This window comes from Camelus dromedarius, chromosome 21 (assembly GCF_036321535.1).
Source record: "Camelus dromedarius isolate mCamDro1 chromosome 21, mCamDro1.pat, whole genome shotgun sequence".
In the NCBI taxonomy this organism is placed as follows: Eukaryota; Metazoa; Chordata; class Mammalia; order Artiodactyla; family Camelidae; genus Camelus; species Camelus dromedarius.
The window spans coordinates 7,200,459-7,221,692 of NC_087456.1; the positions used below are offsets into that span (position 1 = coordinate 7,200,459).

The 21,234-nt window shown below is 57.2% G+C and overlaps 1 protein-coding gene across 3 annotated transcripts; it reads right to left on the minus strand.

Moving 5' to 3' along the window:
- Positions 1–569: 569 nt before the first annotated feature.
- SLC45A3 (solute carrier family 45 member 3) lies at positions 570–19,984 on the minus strand. 3 transcript variants are annotated; one of them, XM_031438709.2, is made up of 5 exons: positions 19,887–19,984; positions 6,942–7,337; positions 5,381–6,169; positions 4,416–4,681; positions 570–2,335 (listed from the first exon to the last, which is right to left on the minus strand). In XM_031438709.2, exons 2-5 carry the CDS (start codon positions 7,111–7,113, stop codon positions 1,898–1,900), a joined length of 1,665 nt encoding a protein of 554 aa, XP_031294569.1. In that variant the 5' UTR covers positions 7,114–7,337; positions 19,887–19,984; the 3' UTR covers positions 570–1,897. The 3 variants fall into 3 exon arrangements, with proteins under 3 accessions (XP_031294569.1, XP_064333187.1, XP_064333188.1); XM_064477117.1 differs by lacking the exon at positions 19,887–19,984 and adding an exon at positions 16,302–16,425; XM_064477118.1 differs by lacking the exon at positions 19,887–19,984 and adding an exon at positions 9,497–9,904.
- Between the last annotated feature and the right edge of the window lie 1,250 nt (positions 19,985–21,234).

Consider the following 21,234-nt stretch of genomic DNA (forward strand, 5'->3'; position numbering starts at 1 on the left):
AGGCGTAATACTTGTGTATGTTTGAAAACTTCCAAAATACAAAGTTAAATAAAAAAGAGAACATGTGAAAAAATAAAGCTAGTCCTTGCACAGCGTGTTTACTGACCACTTGAATTTAAGGGACAGGAAGAGTGAGGGAGGCAGTGAAGCTGAGAAGGCTGAACTTGACCTGCGCCTGGCAGGAAGGGTGAAGGAGATGGGAAAGCATGGGAACCAAGGCACAGTGGTGTCAAAATCCTTGCCCATATGTGCCAAGTGCTTCCTATTAATAGGTGCTTGCTCCATCTCCGTGGCCACACTGTGAGCCATCTGAAGGGGAAAATGCCCCCTCTCCCCTGCACTCCGCACCTTTCCGGCCCTCTCCCTCAAGTTCCCAAAGGGCCTCCGGAACCCTGGGGTAGCACAGCCACACCCAATGGCCAAAGGACATAAGCGTGCTGGTGTATGGCTCCACCTGCTGGTGATGCTGGGAACTGAAGCTGCCAAAACAAGGTCTGGATGAGAAAGAAAGTTGAGGACGATTTTAGAGAGATCTGGTCTTTCTTCCTCGGAAAAGATACACAGACCAGTTAAACATATAAGAAGCCTTTACTTTTATCACCATAAACATTATACTCTGATTGCTCACATACAGTATAAAATATTTACTCCGCTAAATAAATAAGACATAACATTATTGCAAACGGCACTTAAACCCCCTCTCCAGAGATAAGATTTCCTTAGCCCAGGCAGGGGGTGCTCCTGAGTTTCTGTGCTAGATTTCCCAAACACAGATATGCCCTGGGGGCTGAGACAGATAAAGGCTCAGGGAGCCACACTCTGTGCTTCTGGTCCCAAAACAGCTCCAAGGAGAGGAGTCAATGGGGAAAGGTGAGGGTTGGGCAGCTCCTTCAACAGCCCAGTCCTAGAGGGAGCAGAGGGGAGTTGGGGGAGCCCAGGCTGGGCCAAGAGAGGAGGGGAGTGGGGGGAGGCTGCTGAGACCTGGAACCCCACCCTCCACCTTGCCCCAGCCCTCCCTGCCTTGGGTAACAGGATTTGGGATATCAGTTGGGGTGAGCAGAGCTTCCAAGCTCAGGGTTAGGCAGTTTGGGGGCCAGACCAATCATTCCAGGAGAGATTCTGGCAATGCTCAGCCCAATAACCAGCCATCTCAGTAGCTGGGGATCTTATCCGACCCAACTCCTAGATACCAGCAGGGCTGGGAATTGATTCCTCTTCAACTTAAATAAATAAGTTAAATATTTAAAGGCCTGAGTCCCTATGATGGCAACACAGGGGCCAACAAGCCAAGTCCTGATAAAATGTAGGGGTGAGGGAACAGCACAAAGGCGGTGCTGCGGGGCCAGGCAGCTTCCTTTCTCCCCTCAGGACTCTGCCCCCAAATATCTTCTATACTTTCAAATCCTGTGGAGAAGAGTTTCACACTAGAAACTCCCATGCAACAGCGACACTGGGGGAACTTACAGGACAAGGGGCCCTGGTGGTGGGAGGCCAGGTGGCTGAGTTTACTCAGGCCCCCACATCTGTTCTCTGGGTATGTCTTGACCTGGACACTAGCTGTTAACCCTGAGCCTGGGTAATCCCTCTGCAGTGTCCTGCATTCCAGTGCACGGAGTTAATTAAATTCTCTGCCCTTCTCTCCTTGTAGAAGCCCAGACTGAAGCCATATGGAGAGCCACCAGCCTGCCAGCCCTGAAGCCTGGGGAGAGGTGGGAAGGAAGAAGCCCCATCCCCTATCTGGGCAGCTATGCACCACACTGCCATGGGGAGGCAGCAGAAAGCCACACCACTTTGGCAGCAATAGGCACCGGGCGGTCAGCTCCCAGCCCCGTGGGGCTAACAGACTGGAATAGGGGACCCAGTAAGGCAGGCTTTCCCTCAGTGGGTTGGACGTACTCTACACTGAGTATTTGGCCAAGTCGCTCTTGTCAAATACTACCTGTGTGACAAAGTAAATGGCAACCAGACCCAGGCCTGCAGCCGACACCATATAGGCGGTGACAGACTGGCTGAGCTGAACAATGGAGCCCATAAACAGGGAGGGAGCCACCTGGGACAGCAGGAAGGCACTGTCCAGGATGGCAAGGTCCAGGCAGATGCCACGGCCAGGAACAACCCGGGCCTCGGGGGGCTCGCCTGCCACCACACGCATGGGGACGTCGCAGGCAGAGGCCCCGCAGAGCGCAGGTGGAGAGGGGAGCAGGCTGCTGCCTCCAGCACCCATGTGTCCGATGGGGAAGGGAGATCCGGCCTTGGGGCCCGGCGGGAAGCTGGTCATCAGGTTGTCCTCACTGGCACCACCTCCATCGTCTCCACGGTATTTGGGCAGGAAAACCTGGCAGGCAGGGACACAAGGACAGGTATGTACCCAGGCATGGGGTCCCCCAGCTATGAGAACAGACCCTGGCCTTTATCCCAGGGGCTGGAAGAAACCAGGCAACGGGCCTTAATGAAAATGGGCAGCAGGTCAGAAAACTGAGTAGACCTGCTTGGTCTGGGTCTAGCGAGTGGGAGAAGGGGCTGGGGGCCAGGAGAGGACAAATCTGAAACCAGAAGTCTAGGTCTCCTCTAGCCTCTCCTAGAATCGGTAAGTGACAGACAAACTCAGTACTGCAGGTTAGGAAGAGAACAGAACCCCAGGGTAAAGGAAAAGACACAGGGAGAAGAAAGACAGGCGAGAAGAGAGACACTTAAGAACAGAAGAACAAAATCCCAAGGGGGGCTCCAAACCCCACGTGGCCTCTCCTGACCCACCTCCTTCCTGCCCTACTTCTGCGACTGGGGAATCATTGTCAGTCTTCAAGGAGAGCCGCTCCCTCCTGCTGGAGGGCCCAGGCCCAGGCTGCAGCTGCTGCCCTACTGTGAGGTCTGTGGCCCCATCCTGGGGCAGGGAGGGTCTTCTGAATCATGAAGGAAGTGAGGATCAGAAGGAATCGCTCTTCCCGACTTGCACGGCCCAGCTGTGCTAAGGCTGAAGCCCTCCTCGCTCCTTCTCCCCGTCTGCCTGGGATCAGCGTGACCTGCCTCTGCCCTGCCTCCACTGCCCCAGAGCGCCCTGTCTAAGGACAAGGCCAGGACTTAGCTGATGCTGCCCCGGGCCGGCTAGTGCCTGACTCTCAGAGTCCGCTGCATCAACGCTGGGAGCCACGGCAGAGCTCAAACCTGACACCAGGGAAGCCCAAGGCTCAAGGAGCAGCCAGAAGTGGACAAAGCAGGGGCAGATGGGGTACAGGGCCAAGCATGCCCTAAGCAGCTGCTTGAAGCCTGCCACCCCACACAAGACCAGTGTGGCTGGAACCTGGAGAGGCCCCTGGGGACAGACATGCTCCTCAGTCCGAGGGGAAGACCAGCCCCAGCACGCTCCCTGGCACGTGCCCACGGCTGGCCTCTGGGCACCAGCCCCTGAGCCTCCAGCCAGGGCACAAGAGTGGAGGCTGATGAGGGTTATCAGTGCGCCGACTAGGGTCTCAGGGACCTGTTCCCCCAACCTAAGCCCCCCACCCCAAGACCCTCACAGCTACCTATTCAGTTAACCAGCCTCCCGGCTTGGTGTTTCTCCGCCAGCCCACTCATGTCCTCTAAGGGGCAGAATGCATCTTCCCTGTCTGGGAGCTCTGTGAAGGCAGGCTGCATCTCCTTTTCCTCGGGACACCCCAACTTCTTGCCCTCTGGGCAGAGCTCTGCACCCAAGGCTGGATCTCAGTGAGGCCAGTGGAGGCAACACAGGTGATCACACAGCCTGGGTCAGGAGGCTTCTCACAGAAGGCGAACCCTGGAGGGGCTGTGCAGTGTGGGGCTGAGCAGGAAGGAGGCCCCCCAACTTACACAGAGCCCAGGTGAGCGGTGCCAGGTGCATCGGGCTCAGAGATCCGCCGTGGGGGCGGGAGAAGGGGATGAGGCAAAGGAGTGAGGCAAGAAAAGAGAGAATTAGACAGAAAAGGAAGAAAAACCTAAAGAGAGGAGCAGTAAAGAGCCTTCCTCATCTCAGAGACCAAAGCAAGGCTTGGGTCACTATACGAATAAAGAGAGGTGTGGCCAACACCAGACCACTCCCATTCATCATCTGCTAAACTGAGGTACCCCAGAGGTCACCTGACCCAGCCCCTGACCTCTGCATACAGCAACTCAGCCCAGACTGAGGGCATCTGCTAGCCCTGATTGTCAGGGTTCCCAGAGAAGGATTTCGCATTTCCTGCAATCATCCACTCAAGTGCTTCATAGTTCTGACACCAGGAAGTCATTCCCAGAATCTAATCTACCCCCTCCTTCCTCAGCCCAAGTCTTTGGCCCTAGGGCTCCAGCGGGCTTCCTCTCCTATCAAAGGCTGCCTTCTCTAGCTTCTCTTGCCAAACTCCGGTTCTGGGCTCGTCAGCCTCCCCTCCACCCCGGCTCCACTCAGCGGCCAGTGCGAGTACCTGCTTCTCGCGGTGGTAGAGGGAGGCCAGCGTGTACGGCAGGATCTGCAGGGCAGAGAAGGTGAACCCTGTGAGGGCAGCCGAGGCGGTCACCACAGCCACGCTGCGGGACAGGCACGTGGCACCAGCAGCCACAGGGAAAGCCACCACGCTGGCCAGATAGACTGCTCGGGTGCCAAATCGCTGCACCAGCCGGTCCATGACCAGAGAGAAGAGCAGGGAGATGGCACACTGCAGGAACAGCCCCAGGCTGCCCATCCGGACCCCTGGAGAGGGAGGGGTGGGGGGGGAAGAGGCGGTCAGACAAGGTGTTGCGGGAAAGGGCCCAGTACAATCTGGGGGGGCAGTGCTCAGAATCAGGAACCATAGGCGCTTGCTGCCCAAGATCTGCTGCAGACCAGACCTGCCCCTCCTCCAGCGTCCTCCCAGCCTACCCAAAGCAACACAGTAACAGGAGTCTAGGTTCTAACCCTGACCTCAGGGTATGTGGCCAAACCCACTGGCTAAAGTCACAGGAAGATGTTCTAAGGTTTGACTGCGCTCAGCTTGCTAAGAGGGTAAGAGGGAACACGGGAGTCAGTTTTACCAGATGGAGTTCCAGAACACCTGAGCTGGAAGGGGCTGGCAAGGCGATTTGGAAAGTCAGCAGGGGAGCAGAGGGAACTAAGGTTGGGGCCAGGCAGACCTGAGGCCCACCCTTTGGATCTGAAATAAGCTCAGCTTCTTCTGTCCAGTTGGGGCAACGACTGTCCGAGCAGTCCGAGGCTCTACTGAGACTGCAGCAAAGCTGCGGGGCTCCTCGAGTGGCTGCGCACGCAGCCTGCTCACTGGCCCATTTTCCTGATGGGGAAATCAGGTCCAGATGCGCAGCTACCAGCTTAGGCATAGGCTGCGGGCATCGCCCTGCACCTGGACATCCACAGAGACCGGCTCCTACACCAGCCCCCAGGCTGCCAAGACCTCACCTTCATCGTAGTGTTTCCGGGCCTCGGTGCCTGGTTCAGCCCTGGGCACACCCTGGTACAGCCCCTCACCCACGAAGTCCGTGTAAAACAGCGTGAAGGTCATGAGCGCCATCCAACTGCACAGCTCGGCCACAAAGAGTCGGCGCAGGGCACGGGGCATGCGGCAGCACAGCCGGTGCAGCCGGGGAAAGAGGGCGCCCAGGTTCCGGAGAGCCAGGCGGGCGCGGCACGGGCAGCAGTGGGGCGGTGCGGAGGGGGCCAACAGCCCTTCCTCCGCTGGCTCGGCCGGGCCCAGCGCCGCCTCCTCTGCCACAAACAGCGTGGCCGCCACACAAGTGAGGAAGATGAGAGTGAGCAGGCCGAAGAGGCACTCCTCCTGGGTGCCCAGGTAGGGGGCCAGGGCACTGGTGTCCCAGTCGATGGCGGGCAGGAGGTATCCCAGGCAGCCCCCAAGGCTGATCATGAAGGCGTAGACAGAGAAGGCCTGGCGACAGTGGTCTGGGTCCCGGAAGAGGTCAGAGAGCAGGGCCTCCAGCGGAGTGAAGCACACCTGGCCGCAGAAATCCAGCAGCCCCACGCCCAGGATCAGCAGTGCCAGCTCCAGGGGCCTGGTGTCTGGGCACAACAGCCCCGCCAGCCGGCCGGCCCTCGGGATGAGGAAGAGGCTCAGCAGGACGCCCAGGGACAGGGCCCAGATGAAGGGTCTCCGGCGGCCGTAGCGCCCACGCCAGTGGTCACTGGCTGAGCCCAGGAGTGGCACTGAGACCAGGCCCAGCACTGGACCGATGCCTGCAAGAAGGGCAAAGAGTATGAGCCAGAGGCTGAGGCCCAACCTCCCCGAGAAGGACGGAAATGACGGCCGTGCTGAGTACCTCACAGGACCCGTTACTCCTCACAACTAAGACCACTAACACCGCATTTTAAGATGGGGAAGCTGAGGCAGGGAGCAGCTGATAAGTGATACCTGTGCATAGGCACAGAGCCAGGAAGGGCAAGAGGCAGGGTTTCAACAGGCAGTCTGACTCTAGACCCCATAGTCCTGACAGAGAGCCCCCTGCCTGGGAGTCACGCGATGGTGACCATTTGCCTTCTGTGGCTTTTGCAAAATTCGTCTGCAGTCAGGAGCCCAGCCCCTGTAAGAAAGAGCCCTGGTGGGGAAACCCAACCCTACTAATCAGCAGCTAAGCTAGCTGTGTAGCCTGGCTAGTCACCTAGCCTCTTACTAGCCTCCATTATCTTCTCTGTGAAATGGGTAACCTCAAAGGGTTGCTGCAGGGATTAAATGAGACCATAGGTATAAATTACGAAGGGCAGTTTCTCCAGTCTCCTATGGGCACCAGGGACACAGAGGTAACCAAGGAAGGTCCCTATACTCTTTTCTTCCTCTTGGACCCTCCTCAGCCCAGGGCCACGCCTCTCCCCACTACACCAACCCATCAGGCTCAGGGACAGCAGGTAACCGTCTCTTCCTCTAGGCAGTTCTTTGGGCTGAGGCCCTACTGCCCTACCTCCCGGGCAGCACCTATCTGGAGCAGGAGGGAAGGAGGATGTGGTGACTCACCCAGCACCATGGTCATGAACTTCTCCTCTACCCCTACTTCCAACAGCAGGGGTGGCACGTAGGTGATGCCTGCAGCCAGGCACACCTCCAGGCCAAAGGTCAGCAGGTTGACCAGCAGGAGCTGGGCTTTCCGATGCCGCAGCAGGCGGCTCACCCACAGCCGCTGGACCATGGTGGGCCAGGCGGGCAGGGCTCCGGCCTGTTCACGCACTCCAGAACCGCTCTGTCTCAGCCTTGTTCCGGGCGCCCAGGCCTCTCCTCCTTGCTGCCTCTGACTGGCTGGGACTCAGCCTCCAGGAGCCCATGTCCGCCAGCCCTTCTTGCGGGTCTAGTTTCTCAGCCATGCTAACCGCCTGCTGCCGAGGGGTGCCTCAGTGGGGACATATCACTCGGATCCTAAAAGAGCAGGGACAATCAAACACACACAAGTAGTAAGTCCTGGGAACCGCGTCTCCAGGATTTGTGGTGAATTCTGAATCTTGTTCACTCCCAGGATGGTTTGGCCCTTCCACCTAGGTGCCACCCACTACTGCTCCATCAGGAAATGCATGTTAGTATTAGCCTAAGGTTGACATAATTAATCAGGTAAATATGACTTTTAAACCTCAGTACACTCCAGAGCCAACTAGATGCCAGTAATTCTGTGCTTTGGAGTATCTTTACAATTGTCCTTGCCTGCTAGTATGCAGGGAAAAAAATCAAACCAACTGAATGCCCAGCTCCCCAGGCCCTGTTATCAAGGTGCCCCTGGAGACCCTCCGCTGGTTTGTTTGCTAGTTTGTTTGCTTTTCTCGCTCCACTTCCTAAAGCTGGGCTGTTCAATTCCCCTTTGTTAAGAGTCACACTTCCTACTCTGTGCTGTCTGGCCGGGAGCCACACTGCACCATGACTCCCACCCCAAGGAGGAGGATGAGGAGGAAGGGAGGAGAGATTGTGGTTTGTTGGGTTGGGTTTTAACCTATCACTGCAACCATTTAAAGAGCACTCCCCTGGAAGAACACAGACCTGAAAACCTCTCCCTTGAGTTTCTCCCCACACTCAACATCCATGGGGAAAAAGCATTCCCACATGCGCTGCCCAACTGTCAGGGGACAGTGAGGCCGTTCTCAGGTCCCTGCCTCACACAAAACCGCACCACCTGGCAGCCACTACGATGACGCCAGTGACCCTGAGCCAGCAGGATGCCCCACCACTTCCCGGGCAGGCTTTCTCTGCTTCCCAAAAGGCTCCTTTCTCACCAGAGAAGCCCCCTGAGCCCTTTCTGCTAGGCCTGCCTCCTGTGCACACAGATCCCACTGGGGGAGCACCCACCCGGCATGCCCCAGCCCCGGACACTCGGCCTCCAGGTCTTGCTTCCTGACAGCAGCACCCACTGCAGTCTGCTCTGTTTAAAAGTGACCTCAAAAGAGGGAAAATCAAGTCCACCACGAAGAGGAGGTACAGAGGACGGGCCTTGGTGAGAAAAGACAAAAGAGCCCTTTAACTTGTCATCCATCCCACTTGTGGCTGGAGGCTGGAGCACCTTCCTTAACCTCGCCAAGCCATTCCCATAAATGCTACTGAAGAGCACGACTCTGGTGCAAGGTTCACAGGGTGAAGGCCTTGGCCCCAGTCTCCACCCCCAACCCGAGGGCCTTCCTGGAGCACCCTCAACCCTCATTCGTGCCCTCCTCCAATCTCAATGTCTCATAATTCTGTGCTTCAACTTCTTTAATCGTTTCAAATATCACTAAGCCCCACAGGGCCTTATGTGTCACCCAGTGTGTTGCAGGTGCTCTCGGAGCTGTGCCACAAAGAAATCAGGCACCATCGATCCCAGGTAAGACGTGTCCATCCCATAACCACCTTCCGGGGCTCTGCAGCTTGGAGCCCAGGAAGGAAGGACTTCAGACAAGGCTGGGCCATAGCAGTGGCATCCTCCTCAAAGTTCTGCTCAGACTCAGACACCACCCACTCTGGGAATAGGCATGGACTCCTATGGGCAGGAGTGTAAGGCACTGGCCCACATGGTCCCAAAGTGGGTTAGGGGACCAGGCATCAGCCTTAGCTGTGTGGTTGTGGGTTCAGCTCGAGTCGAGTTCTCCCCAGGCACTGCACTGCCACGACACCCCCAGAATGAAAGCAATGGACTGCAGGACCAAGGGGTGGTGCCATGTAACCTGGAGAGAAGGGCTCTGGGTCAAAAGGCTTCCAGCCCATCCCACCCTCAGTCTGGGAAGGCCCTGGACACTCACCTGCTCTGGGCTTTTAAGAGACCAGGTCCTCCCTGGGCAAACAGAGACTTTGTCAGACCCAGCCTCACCCACAACCTGCACCCATTCCCAAGCCCTGGTTGCTCCCCATTGTTTAAAATAAACTGCAGCTCTCCAGCAACCACTAATCACCTCACCTATCTTCCTCCTTCCCTTAATCCAGCTCCTCACTCCCAGGACTGAGCAGGACCTTCCTCAGCCCACAATGGACACAGACAAAAAAAAACCCTCCTCCAGCCCAGAGAGTGCCCTTTGCTGCCTCCCCCTCCCCGTGCCTCTCCCCGTGTCCCAGACGTGCTTTACCTGGTAACCAGGGGCGGGGCCAGGTGAGGAACTCCTTGAAAGGAGCTGGGTAGGAAGTGGCAGGCTCCAGCCCAGGTCTGCACCCCTCTGCTCTTAGGTTGCTGGGCCCGTCCTCCCTCTTTTGACATCTACTGTGCCCTGGGGTCCAGGGCACTCCTGCCACCTCCAGATTTTACTCTTCCCAGCCCAGAGTTGCCTGAAAATTCCAAGCCCTTAAGAGTACTCTCCCTTCCAAAGCCCCCCTGTCTTTTCCTTACACCTTCCCAAGCGCCCCTCAAGTCGCCCCTTCACCGCACTCCTGGGTCCTCAGGTGGAGGAAGCGCCAGAGGACTCCCACAGCGCTAACCAGAGTCCCCAGCAGTCCCTGAAGGGCCTTCTTCCCTGGGTCGCGAACAGAAGCCCAGGCCTGGCCAGGGCCTGGGCTCAGAGAGGCAGGAGAACAGGAAGTGGTTCGTCACCACCTTCCCGGCTGCCTCGCGACACAGCCCCAGGGGCACTTCTTGCCAAAGCCTGAAAGTGACAGACCCTGTTGGGTCCCCTCGTTTCAGGAGCTCCTCTGCCCTCTCCGGGAAACAGACAGGGAGACAAGATCCAATCCCCCCCACCCCCCACAGCCTCAGAGATGCTTCTGACTCAAATCCTCCTGCCTCACTGCTCCTGGAGCACTCAGTCTGGCAAACAGAAGATCAACCAGGAGAGCCAGCCTCCAAGTGCTCACCTGGTGGGGAGGGGGCAGGAAGAGGAGGGAAGTGGAGGTACAGAAAGGGGGAGTCTGGCCTGACCTTGTGGACAGGAACAGAAAGCCTCCAGGGGGACAAGTCCCTCTCAAGTTCCAAACACCTCCCATCTTCTCTGGGCCCCTTGATGACGGGACAGCAAGAAAGCTGGAGGAAACCCAAGACTTCTGGGAACCTTTAGGGAGCTCTGCCCCAGGCCATCTTTCCTCATCCCTGGGGGAGCAGAACTCAAGCCTTGAGAGGCTAAGGGCCCTGGGCACATTCTGTGAACAGGCACTTCATCGCCCAACTCCAGATACTGATATGGGAGACTCCAGGTGTAACACGTGGCACCCCCAGAACAGGCTGTAGGCTCCACTGCAACTCTTTGGCACCCACCCCACCATGAGAAGGGGCCTGGGAAATGCTGATCTAGAGAATAAATGGCTGAGAGCAGAGTGGGGGCGGCGGGGAGGCATAAGAGATGGGAAAGACCTAAGTGCCTCTTCCTATCACACCAAGGAAATCCCCAGAGAGGCAACTCCTGAGGGCTCAAAGGTGGTGAATGGATGGGACGGAGCCTTCCAGGCTGGAATGCCGGCCCCATCACTGCCCCCTTGCCCCACCGCAGGTTGGGCCCCGGGCAGGGAGTGCAGGGAAATTAAACTGAGCAACAGGAACAAACTTGGCCTGAACTTTTTCCAAAATTCAAGAGTGGAGGAGGCAGGAGGAATGGCAGCTCGTGGTAGCTCCTCCGGGAAGGGAGGGTCAGAAGGACGAATAAAGAGGCCTTTGAGGGCTTTCAAAGGGGCTCCTGCCACCCCTCACGGCTGAGGTGGAGCTGGGGGAGCAGATCCCCTCGCTGACGGACAGAGGCCAGAGGGAGCCAGGCTGGGGGCAGCCCCGCCGCCGCCGCGGCCGCCGGCCAGTGTCAGGCAGCAATCTATGGCCTCTTTATGCAGGCACCGTCCCCACACCCGCCCAGGCACATCAAACGGCCGCAGCCCCCACCCTGACCCCGAGAGCCTAACCCTGCGTCCTCCCTCCCCACTTACAAAGACTGTGCTCTTTCTCATTCGCTCCCCAACCCTCTGGGGCCACTGGGAAGCCCCTCCTCGAAGGGAAGGAAACTGGGGATGGGGTAGGCTAGCCAGGAGGAATAATGACTCAGCTGCAGAAAGGGGTGGGGTCACTCCAGGCCAATCTCCCTAACACTGACCCCGAGACTGTCCCGCCAGGACTGCAGGTGGGCAGCAACCCGCAAGACTGCGAGAGAGTGGGGATCCCTGTTCCTCCACAATGGATGGGGCCCCAGAATCTCATCCCAAGTTGAGTTCTCCCAGATCCTCTAGGCTGGAGGCAGGGAAGAGGACCGGGGGTTTACTACAACCTCCTGGTGCACTCACCCAGCCCCCTGCCCCAGTCCCAGGGGACCAGTGCCCTTGGCCTTACCTCACAAAGCCCAGCAGTATCTCTGCACTCCCAAAGTGAGCTCTGCCCTCAGGGCAGCTGCACAGGGAGTCTTGGGACACCCCTAGAAACAGCCCACGCTGGCCAGACAGGAGACGGGAAAATGGACATCCTCATGAGGCAATGAGCTGGCCATCGTTACAGACCCCTTGTCAGGGATGCTGTGCTGTGGGAATTCCCACCTGGGCATCTGGGGCGGGGTGGAGGGGCAGGATTTAGTCTATGCCCGACTTCAATGCCTTCCCACCCATATTCAGTCTTTGATTCTCTGGGCTCCAATGGGAGCTTCCAAAGAAGCAAGGATTTGCTCCCCCTACCCCCACCCCACTACAGGCAACAGTGATTTGCACAAATAGCTGAGGCCCAGATCTCCCAGCGCTCCCACAGACACCTGAGAACCCCACTCAGAATGCAACCTCCCCACCTCGAGGGAACCCTGAGACGGAATAACGGGGGGGGGGCCCCCCCGCAGTGGAGAGGAAGGTCCCACCCCCACCCAGACTTGCTCCCTAGCTCCTGCCTCCCCAGGGCCCGGAGGCCAGGGATTTGGAGTCCACCCTGCTGCGCTGCCTTTTCTTCACTTGGACTGGAAGCCTTCTGCTTAGCAGCTTGTCAGAGAGAGTGAGGGGGCTGCAGGCCCGGACACAAAGGGGGATTAGGGAGAAACCTCTAGGCCTGCAGAGTAATCCATCAAACTCCCTCCCGGCTGCCAGCGCAGCCCCTTCCCACTCAATTCCCCTCCCAGCTGCTGCAGGCCCCCCACCCCCTCCAGCTCCTGAGCCCTGTCACTTCGGGCAGCAGAGAGAATCCCAGGCCCTGGGGGGGCAGAGGGGGCACACCACAGACACTGGGAAAAGGGCAACGGCTCCCTCCCCCCCACTCACCCCCAATGTGTGAAAACCCAACAGGTGGCAGTGGCTTGGAGGAAAGTTGCTTTTGTTGCCCTGTCTGAGAGCCCCAGCCCGGCTTCTGAAAGGAAACAAATGCCAGAGGAGGTTGGGGGAAGGGGAGGGGAAAGGACAGCGGGCAGTCCCCACAGCCCGCTCTGATCCCCCCTCCCCTTTCCAAACCAGTGACACGGGTTCTGGGGCTGGCCTGACCCTCACCTTGGACAGTCTCCCAGAGTCACCTGGCAATCCCATGGTGATGGTCAACACAGACACACGTCCGACTCCAGGCACCTGGGCCTCCTAACCAGACTCCCTTTCTGTGAATGGCTGCGACCCCAGGTCACACGGGGTCACTTTGGCCAAGTGCCCTCCAAACCAAGACAGTCGGTTTTCTTCAGCCAGGAGCTCTCTTCTGCCCCAGGGGCCACAGGCCTCTGAGCCCAGACGTCCCCAAACCCAGCAATTCTATAGGACGACCTAGGTCTGGCAGTCAGCCCGGCCTGGGTCTGCACGCCCACATGCCCACGCCACCATTTACTGTAAGGACGTGACTTTGTTCATTGGCCTCCCTAAGCCTCAGTTTCCTCATGTGCAGTTAATGACAGTAGCTAACACTGAGCTTTACTGCACACTAGGCACTCTTCCAAGCCTTTTAATCTCCCAACAGCCTGGTGAGGTGGGTACAGTGAGTACACCCATCTGACAGGCAAGAACACTTAGATCAATACCACCAACTTCATGGTCGTGTAGTGTGTTTGAGAGGAAGTATGTGGAAGTTCCTGGCAGCCACTTCTTCAGTTGTCTGGGCTTCCTCAGTGGAGAAATTGGGAGGGGATTTCTCATTCCCAACAGGAGTAGCAGAGGGCAGAGAGGGACCAACAGTGTCTCTCTTCCCAGCTTCCCGTCCCCTCACCCGCTTGCCTCCCACAAGGACCAGCGTCTCTTTCAGCCCTCCCGGGCCAGGAGGAATGCCAAGAATGTAAGCGCCTCCCCAGGTGCTGGCCCCAACAGGTGAGGAAAGGTCACTGCAGCAGCCCTGCCTGGGGTGGAGGCTGCGGAGGGAGATGGAGGGTGGGATAAACACCTCCAGTTATAAGACAGGGTGGTTCCCATCCACAGGGAAAATCATCAGAGGGGCCGCCAGCTGCTAACTGTCCAGGAGGGGCTTACACGTGCTAGGTACCTGGCACACCTTCTATCTCTAATTCACACCATTTGTACAATACTGCAAAGTCAGTATTTAATATTCCTATCTCACGAGGATCAACACTGGGCCTGTTTTCACAAGGAAGACAATGGAGCTGCAGAGGAACTCATTAACACACCCAAGGCTGCAAAGATAAAAAGGACTGAATGGAAAACTCAAACCATTCAAAAATTCTGGAAAGTGCTCTGAACTAGGAGCCAGGACACTCGAGTCCAGTCTCAGTAATTTTTGTGGCTGTGTGGCCTGGAATAAGGCATTTCACCTCTCTGAGACTCAGTTTCCACACCTGTAAAATGAGAGCTCCGCTAGATGCTGTCTAAGGTTCTTTCCAACCATACAGCTAAGTGATCTCACGCCTGCGCCCCAGCCCCAGGTAGGGTGCTCACCATGGACAGATGCCCACTGAATGCATTGGAGGGGGGTGGGTCATAGCCCTCCACCAATGAAAGACAAGGAGAGCCAGGTGGAGCAGGGCTCCCCAGCTGCACGTACCCCATCCTTTACCTGCCTACACATTGCTCAAGTACAACAGAGCACCAAGGGTCAGCGGTCACCTGAAACTGAACCGAGTAACCTAGACATCTGGGGGCAGAACTGCCCTCTTCCCCACTTCCTCCTGCAACTGGACTCTGTTCCTGGCAGAAATTAGTAACTAGCTTCTCTGCTTGGGCCACAATAAACACTTCCCTGCAAGGTGGGGGTAGTGGTACCAAAAAATCCCTTGGTCCAGGGTGGGGGTTGAGGAACTCGGGAGGAGAATGGGGAGCTCGGCCCAGTCTCCAGACCACTGGGAAGTTCCCTCACCTGGCTCCCTTCTCTTCCTACAGCCCCTGCAAACTGAAACCTGAACAGCCTCCATTCTAGTGATTTTGAACTTTGCCAGGCAGCCAGACCAGGCAGCTCTCCTTATCCATGCACACCCCTGTCCCCTCCCTGCAGCCTGGCCTCCCTTAAAAGATGCGGGATACAGGGAAGAGGCCAAGGAGTGGAGGGTCTGGGCAGGCCTACAGATGAGCAGAGCTCTGGGTTGGGAGTCAGACCAGGGTGCTGGACCCAGCTCTGCCGTGCCCCACCTCTCGGATCCCAAAGTTGACGTTCTTCTAAGGCCCTTTCAGCCCTGCTATCCTAGGGTCTGTGACCAGTCCCATTTATCAGAGGGCTCTGAGCTGGACTCAGTCCTAGGGATGTGGTCTCCAAAACAGCCCCTTGGTGGTGGGCAGGGTGTAAGTGGGCACCACAGAAGTTGGGTTTTGGTGGTGGTGGTGGTGGTGGTAAAAAGCCGTAGTTTGCCCACCCTTGGAGAGAGCATGCCTCAGCATGTGCAACCTCACCGCCCCCAGAGAAACGTCAAAGAGACGAAAGCTTGCTCACCCACCCGCCCACCAGGACTGAGCTCGGTTACATGCAAACCCACTGTGAAGGGGCTGGGGACTCAGAAACATGGGACTGCAGCCTCCCTCAGCAGAAGGGACAGATGCACTCAGAGCGCACTGAAGGGGTACAGGTGCTGAGTGAGAGAAGTCCCTAGAGGGGACATGCTCGGCGCTTCCAGGCCTCCTAGAGGAGGCTGTGCCGTGACAGATGAGCAGGCAGGAACTGTGTGCAAAAGGCTAGATGTCTGCAAAACACAGCGGCTGGAGCATGCGCTCTCCACCTTCACTCACCTCTCCGCTTAGCCTCGCCCAGTCAGCTGTGGTGGAGAGGACACCAGGCCCCAAATCATGGGACATGGGCCCAAGATGGGGATATTCATCAGCACTGGACCTGTTTTTGCTTTCAAAGTAGTCACTGCCCTCCAGTTACCTCCCCTGGACCCCTTCCCCCTTTCATGTGAACCCTGTGCAGCTCAAGTCCCCCACCTCCTCCAGGGCTGCCCGGACCACAGCTGTCAAGGATCTCTTTCTTCCAAACTGTGACTACACGCACTGGATACCCCTCAGGGTTGGCTGTCACTTGCGGTCCTCCTGGTCTCTGGCTTGGGGGCCTTCCCTGCCCTCCACCGCACTAGCCCTTCGGCTCCTAGGAAACAGGGAGCCCAGGCCCGGCACAGACCCTGCGAGGGAGGTCCCCAGCCAAGGGCCTTGCAGGGGAGGCTGGTCCAGGATTCCTGCCTGTGGATCGGCGTGCCCAGGATTCAGGCAGGGGCACACTCAAGGTATTCAGGAGCTCAGCTCTTTCTAGTGACAGGAACCAGGAGTGGAAAGCTAGGTTGCCACGTCCCTAGGGATGGGCGGGGCACTCCTAGCTTGGACAATATCTGCCAGCTCAAAGTACACTTGAGATTAGAGAGGCGGGGACCTGACAAGGAACACGGGGGAAGGAGGGCTGTCTTGAGCTGGCTGCCCCTAAGGGCATCCTGTCTGGCTAGGCATTCAGTCTGACCTGAATCTAGTGACTAAGGGACTGTGGACTATGGGACCAGAGGCTGCTCTCCAAGCCCCTTCTTGCTGGCTCATCCCAGCTTCCCAGAGAGTGATCCCCAGGATTAACAAAGGGGAAAGGAACAAACATGTACTGAGCACCTGGTCCACGCAGGCTCCTTGTGAGATACGGCGATCTCGTTTAATCCTCACTGTGACCTTGCAACTTGAATATCATCATCTCCACTTTACAGACACAGAAACCAAGGCCAACAGGTGAGGTAGGCCTGTCTCCAGCATCAGAAGCAAGAAGCCCCACAAGTCCTTCGGGGTCAGTGGCAAAACTGTGGACTTCTTCCCATGGAGGAGGAAACACAGACCGTGTAGCAGAAAAAAAGGGATTAAACAGTAAGTTCTGGCCAGACATCAGGACCATCCTGTGACGGCTCTGTCACTACCCCCTGCCCCCAAGCAGGGACACTTAATACACTGACAAAGCTCCACACTCCAGCTCTACTGCTGGGAGTCAAGTGGCATCAGTGTTCAAGACACTGGGCCTGGTACCAACTGGTCCAGTCCCCACCCTCGCTATTCCAGCAAACAGGGCCACTGACTGTTCAGAGAAAGTCAGGCTGGGTTTTTCTTCTGGACACCAGAAAGCACTGCAAAGGATCCCAAAGGTTGGGGAGGGAGGACAGTGCAGAACCCAAACTTCAGAACACTCCCCTCCTCTCATACAGTTTCTCTAATAATCGTAACAAATAACCTTTCTGCAGAGAAGGTGCTTAACCCTTCAGGCTACATATTCACCTCCATCACCTCATGGCACTCTCTTCCAACCTGAGGAGAGAGGTAGGGCAGGGGGTTTATGGACTAATTAAAAAACAAGTCACATAGCATATTGACAGGGGAGAGACCGGGGTGTCAAGTCCTGGTGTGTTCTCTCCATGGAACCATGAGTTCAACTGTAAATGTGTCATTCACAATTTACATACAGTTGTATACAGTGTAACTCCCTTGCTAAGAAACTTTGAAACTTTGGTTCCTAAGTGTAAACCACAATGATTGCCTCCATTGTTACCAAATAGCAGCAGCTGGCATTTAGCAAGCTCCTTTCCCTTGCAGCTGCTGGGCCCAGAGCTTTACCTACATCAGCTCGTTTAATCCTCATAATGATGTGAGGTAGGTACTGTTACCCTCATTGTACAGAGGAGGAAGCTGAAGCACAGGGAGGTGAAGTAACTTCTGCAAGAGGAAATGGGATTCAAACGCAGGCAACTGAGTGTTAGAGACAATTTCTTAACTCTTACTGACTCCCCAAAGTCCGGGAGACCTTGACCCCAGAGAAACAAGGTCTATAGCAGAACCCAAGAACAGAGGCCCAGGCTGGGTGATGCTGCCCACCGGGTGACAGGTGTAGATGTAGTGGATGTAGATAATACTGTCTAACATTTACTGAGCGCTTGCTCCCTATCAGGCTCACAATCCAGTGCTCTATACGCATGATTTAACAAAGCTATGGGGTTTTTAAATACATATATATAAATACATATTTATACTCATTACATTTATTATTTAATAAATAACAAAGCTACAGAGTAGGCAGTATCATTACTATTATCATCCCCAATTTGCAGCCAGGGATACTGAGACTCAAAAGAGATCAAGTAACTTGCCCTTCATCCCACAGCTAGTGGAGCAGCCAGGATTTTCCGACAATCTGGGTTGTTATCCTTAATGTTGTATTATCAGGCTCTAATGGTCCAGATGATAGCGCTTAATTTCACTTTCAGAGTCCTCAGAGCATCCTGCCTCTCTGCCTTTTGTCTCCAGAGCCCTACCCAGACTGAGAGAGGGGACTCCACACCATCCTTCCACCACCCTGGCCTGGAAGGACCTCAGTGGGCCACCAAGGATCACTGTCCAGCTCCTTTTCCTCCTCCTCCGGGATACGGCAGCAGTCAGGAGGGGCCAGGGAGTTCACCACACACTCCATGAGTACATAGAAAAACTACCCCCTCACACACACACACCTCCACTAAGGTGGGGCCTGAATGTCCACAACTGTACATTCATCCACAATTGTATTTTTATCTTCAGTCTCATCCTGCTGACTCAAGCTCCATTTTTCTGAGCACTTTTAGAATAACAGTCCAGGCTCCAGGCAAGCCTAAGGGGAGGAGATAAGGGAGGAATGAGAGGATGGGGCCCATCCAACAGAAGGACTTGTGACCTCAAATAACGTTGCAACCAAACCCTAGAAGAAGTTGTTCTATTGGTTTTCTCAGGCTTCCCATCAGCCTACACTTCCTGGCCCTGCCCTCCCCTCTCCCATATGCCTGCCTGCTCCCCAGGTCTTGGGCAGGTGAGTCCACAACAAGGCTGCCCCACTCTGAAGTACTAAGTGCATCAGGAAAGGCATCCAGAAACCCGCAGGGCCTCACTCTGCACCCCTGATCCGTGCTTCCAGGAGCCCAGCAAGGGTCACTCTGGGCCCTGGGCCACTGGCTGTGCCCAGCTGCAGACTCCAGGGCAGCAGGACAGCAACTGGGCTATTCTTAGTCCCCGCTCCACTGAAATCGGGTTTGTGTAACAGCTGAAGGGCAAGTCCTAACCAGGTACCCACCATGCCAAACCACTCCCTACCCTCAACTCTGGCCCCTTGGGAAAAGCAAAAAGCAGGGAGGTGTGACCCCAGGGAGGGGGAGGAGGAAGCTGAGCGGGTCAAGAGTGTCAGTCACTCTTGGAAAATGTAAGCTGATTCACAGGGATCAAGGGTAAGAGTAGCTCCCAGGGCGGCAGCGCCTGGGGGAAACGGAGACTATGGGAAGGGCTGACCCTCACTCAGGAGGAACCCTGCACGTCCCTGGCGCCTTCTCCAGCACACCCGCAGTGCCCAAGCCCAGAGCCCTGCGAACCTGTAGCCGATGCCCTGGTACCACCTCATCACACTTGTTCCCTGATCTCAAGATTCTGCCATCCCTACCTGAGCCCGGGAGGCGAGGAGAAGGGTTGCCTCTTTTTCCTCCTCCCCTGAGGGATAACGGAGGTTGAGGACGGAGCACACACTCCTGCCTAACTCTGCCCAGAGCTTAGCCCCAAGACTAACATCCGAAAGGGCTCAGCCAACTTTCTCTCCTTAATAACACCTCACTCTTTCCCAAGCAAGTGGGCCCGCGCCCGAGGACCCCTCGGGGTCGCGGTCGCCAGCCCCTTTCCCGGCTCCCCCAAGTCCCGGACTGTGCGCGCCGCGGTGACTCATCCTGCCCCTTTCCGGTGAAGCCGAGACAAGGGAAGATAATAAACGCAACTTTCCAAAGAAAACTCTCACGCGGGAGGCGGCAACAGGAGCGAGCGACCGGTGCGCCCGCCGTCCGCCCGGCCCGGGGCTCCAGGGAGGGGCCGCACCCCGCCCACCCCGCCTCCCGGCCGGAGACGCGGGGAACCCGACGCTTCCAGTCCCGCCCGCCTCTGCGGAAGAAAGCGCGGCTCCGCGGGGACCCGAGCGGGCGCCCGGCGCCCCGCAGCCCGCCCGCGGCAGGACGAGGGGGCGCGCCCGGGCACCCGCAGCCCCGCCACCTCCCCGGGGACTCGTGGGGCCGGACGCGTGGGCCCGGGACGGCCACGGCGGGGCCCCCTCCTGCGGGGCACAAAACACGCGACAACCACGGAGCCTGGCCGCGCAGCGCCCCTCCCCTTCCCGCGCCCGGACCCCGTCCTCGCGGAGAAGAGCGGGCGCGCCCCTACCTGGCCGAGGCGTGCGGCTGTCACCCGGGGCCGGCGCGTGCGAGCTGGTCCCCCTCGCCTCCCCCAACGCGCGCCAGCCGGCGGCTTTTAAATCTCCAGGTTACTCCGCGGGGGGAGAGAGCATGCGCGCTGGGGCGGCCAGGAGGGGGCGGGGCTGGGCGGGACGGAGGTGGGGGGTGTTGGGAGGGGGTATGGAGGGGTGGGGCTGGTACCCAAGGAAGGAAAAGCCGGAGGTCTTGGAGCTGTCTTTGTAGCCGCGACCGCGACGGGCAGCCCCCGCGTGGCTCCCAGACTGCCCTGTCATTACCTAGGGCAGTGCACCGCCCCCTCGCCCTCGCCACCAAAACAGTTAGGTGAAAGCTGCCCGGCTCCGCGGGGCGCCTCCCCTCCCCGGAGCCAGTCTGCGACCATTACCCGCACGTGCTATTCTGGCCGTTCCCCTGCCCCCGGGTAGAGCTGCACCCCACCCACTCAGCGCCAGCCCTTGAAAGGAGATGTCACATTCTCTCCAGTTACTCTTCTACTGTTTGCTTTTCTCTGAGGCAGAAAGAGCTTCCTGATAGCTAACTCAATCCCTCTTCCTGAAGTTAAAAGCCAAATTTCAATGTTTTCTTCCTCGCTAAGGGTGTGTATGGGGAAGGGGGGGGGGTGATATGATACGTTAACAGTAAAATGTTCCCTCTGTCAGCTGTTGAGCAAGTTCCCAAAAGATACCTGTTTCCGGCATGCCTTTGAGAAGAGTGGGACAATACAGGTGGAAGAGAACTGGAGGTCTAGGACCACGGCTTTGAGGGTGCCGCCCAGTTTGGACTTTCTTCTTCCATGAGTTTTATTAGGGTGGAGAGAACTCCAGTTTATGTGGATCGTTGACTTGAATACTACAAAATCGCAGGAAGATGGTTTGAAGGAGAGGACCTAATTGGCTGTAGCCGAGGACCGGGCACTGGGGCACTGGGACACTGGACTCCCGTGCTGGCCTGGCCACCAACCGGGTGTGATGTGGAGCAAGTCCTTTCCATATTCTGGGCCCCTGTAGGAAGAAGGAGTTGGCGAGATGATCTCTAAGGGCACCTCCAACTGGAGGCAGAGAAGAAAGGAAACTCGAGAAAGGTGAGAAGAACAGCAGAGCCCTGGTGGCCATGGGGAAGACAGAGTGCAGTGCGTTCAGGAGAGAACAGAGGGAGAAAAACCAAGAATCTACCTTCTGGGCCACTGAGGAAGTTTAACTGGAAAATGGTCTCAGCATTGCCTCCCTGGCAGCACTCACCCCCTCCCCCATCAGGTGACCCTCCAGCGCCCCAGTGGAAGCCTTTGGCACACTCGTTTTGTGGCTAGCAGAGAGACTCCA

Bases quoted from the DNA above. Each gene is read 5' to 3' on its own strand.
- SLC45A3 (XM_031438709.2), bottom strand. From the start codon at position 7,113: ATGGTCCAGCGGCTGTGGGTGAGCCGCCTGCTGCGGCATCGGAAAGCC. The intron at 6,170-6,941 runs GTGAGTCACCAC...CCCTTCTTGCAG, and splicing joins GTTCATGACCATGGTGCTGG to GCATCGGTCCAGTGCTGGGC. The intron at 4,682-5,380 runs GTGAGGTCTTGG...CTCCCTCTCCAG, and splicing joins CCGGAAACACTACGATGAAG to GGGTCCGGATGGGCAGCCTG.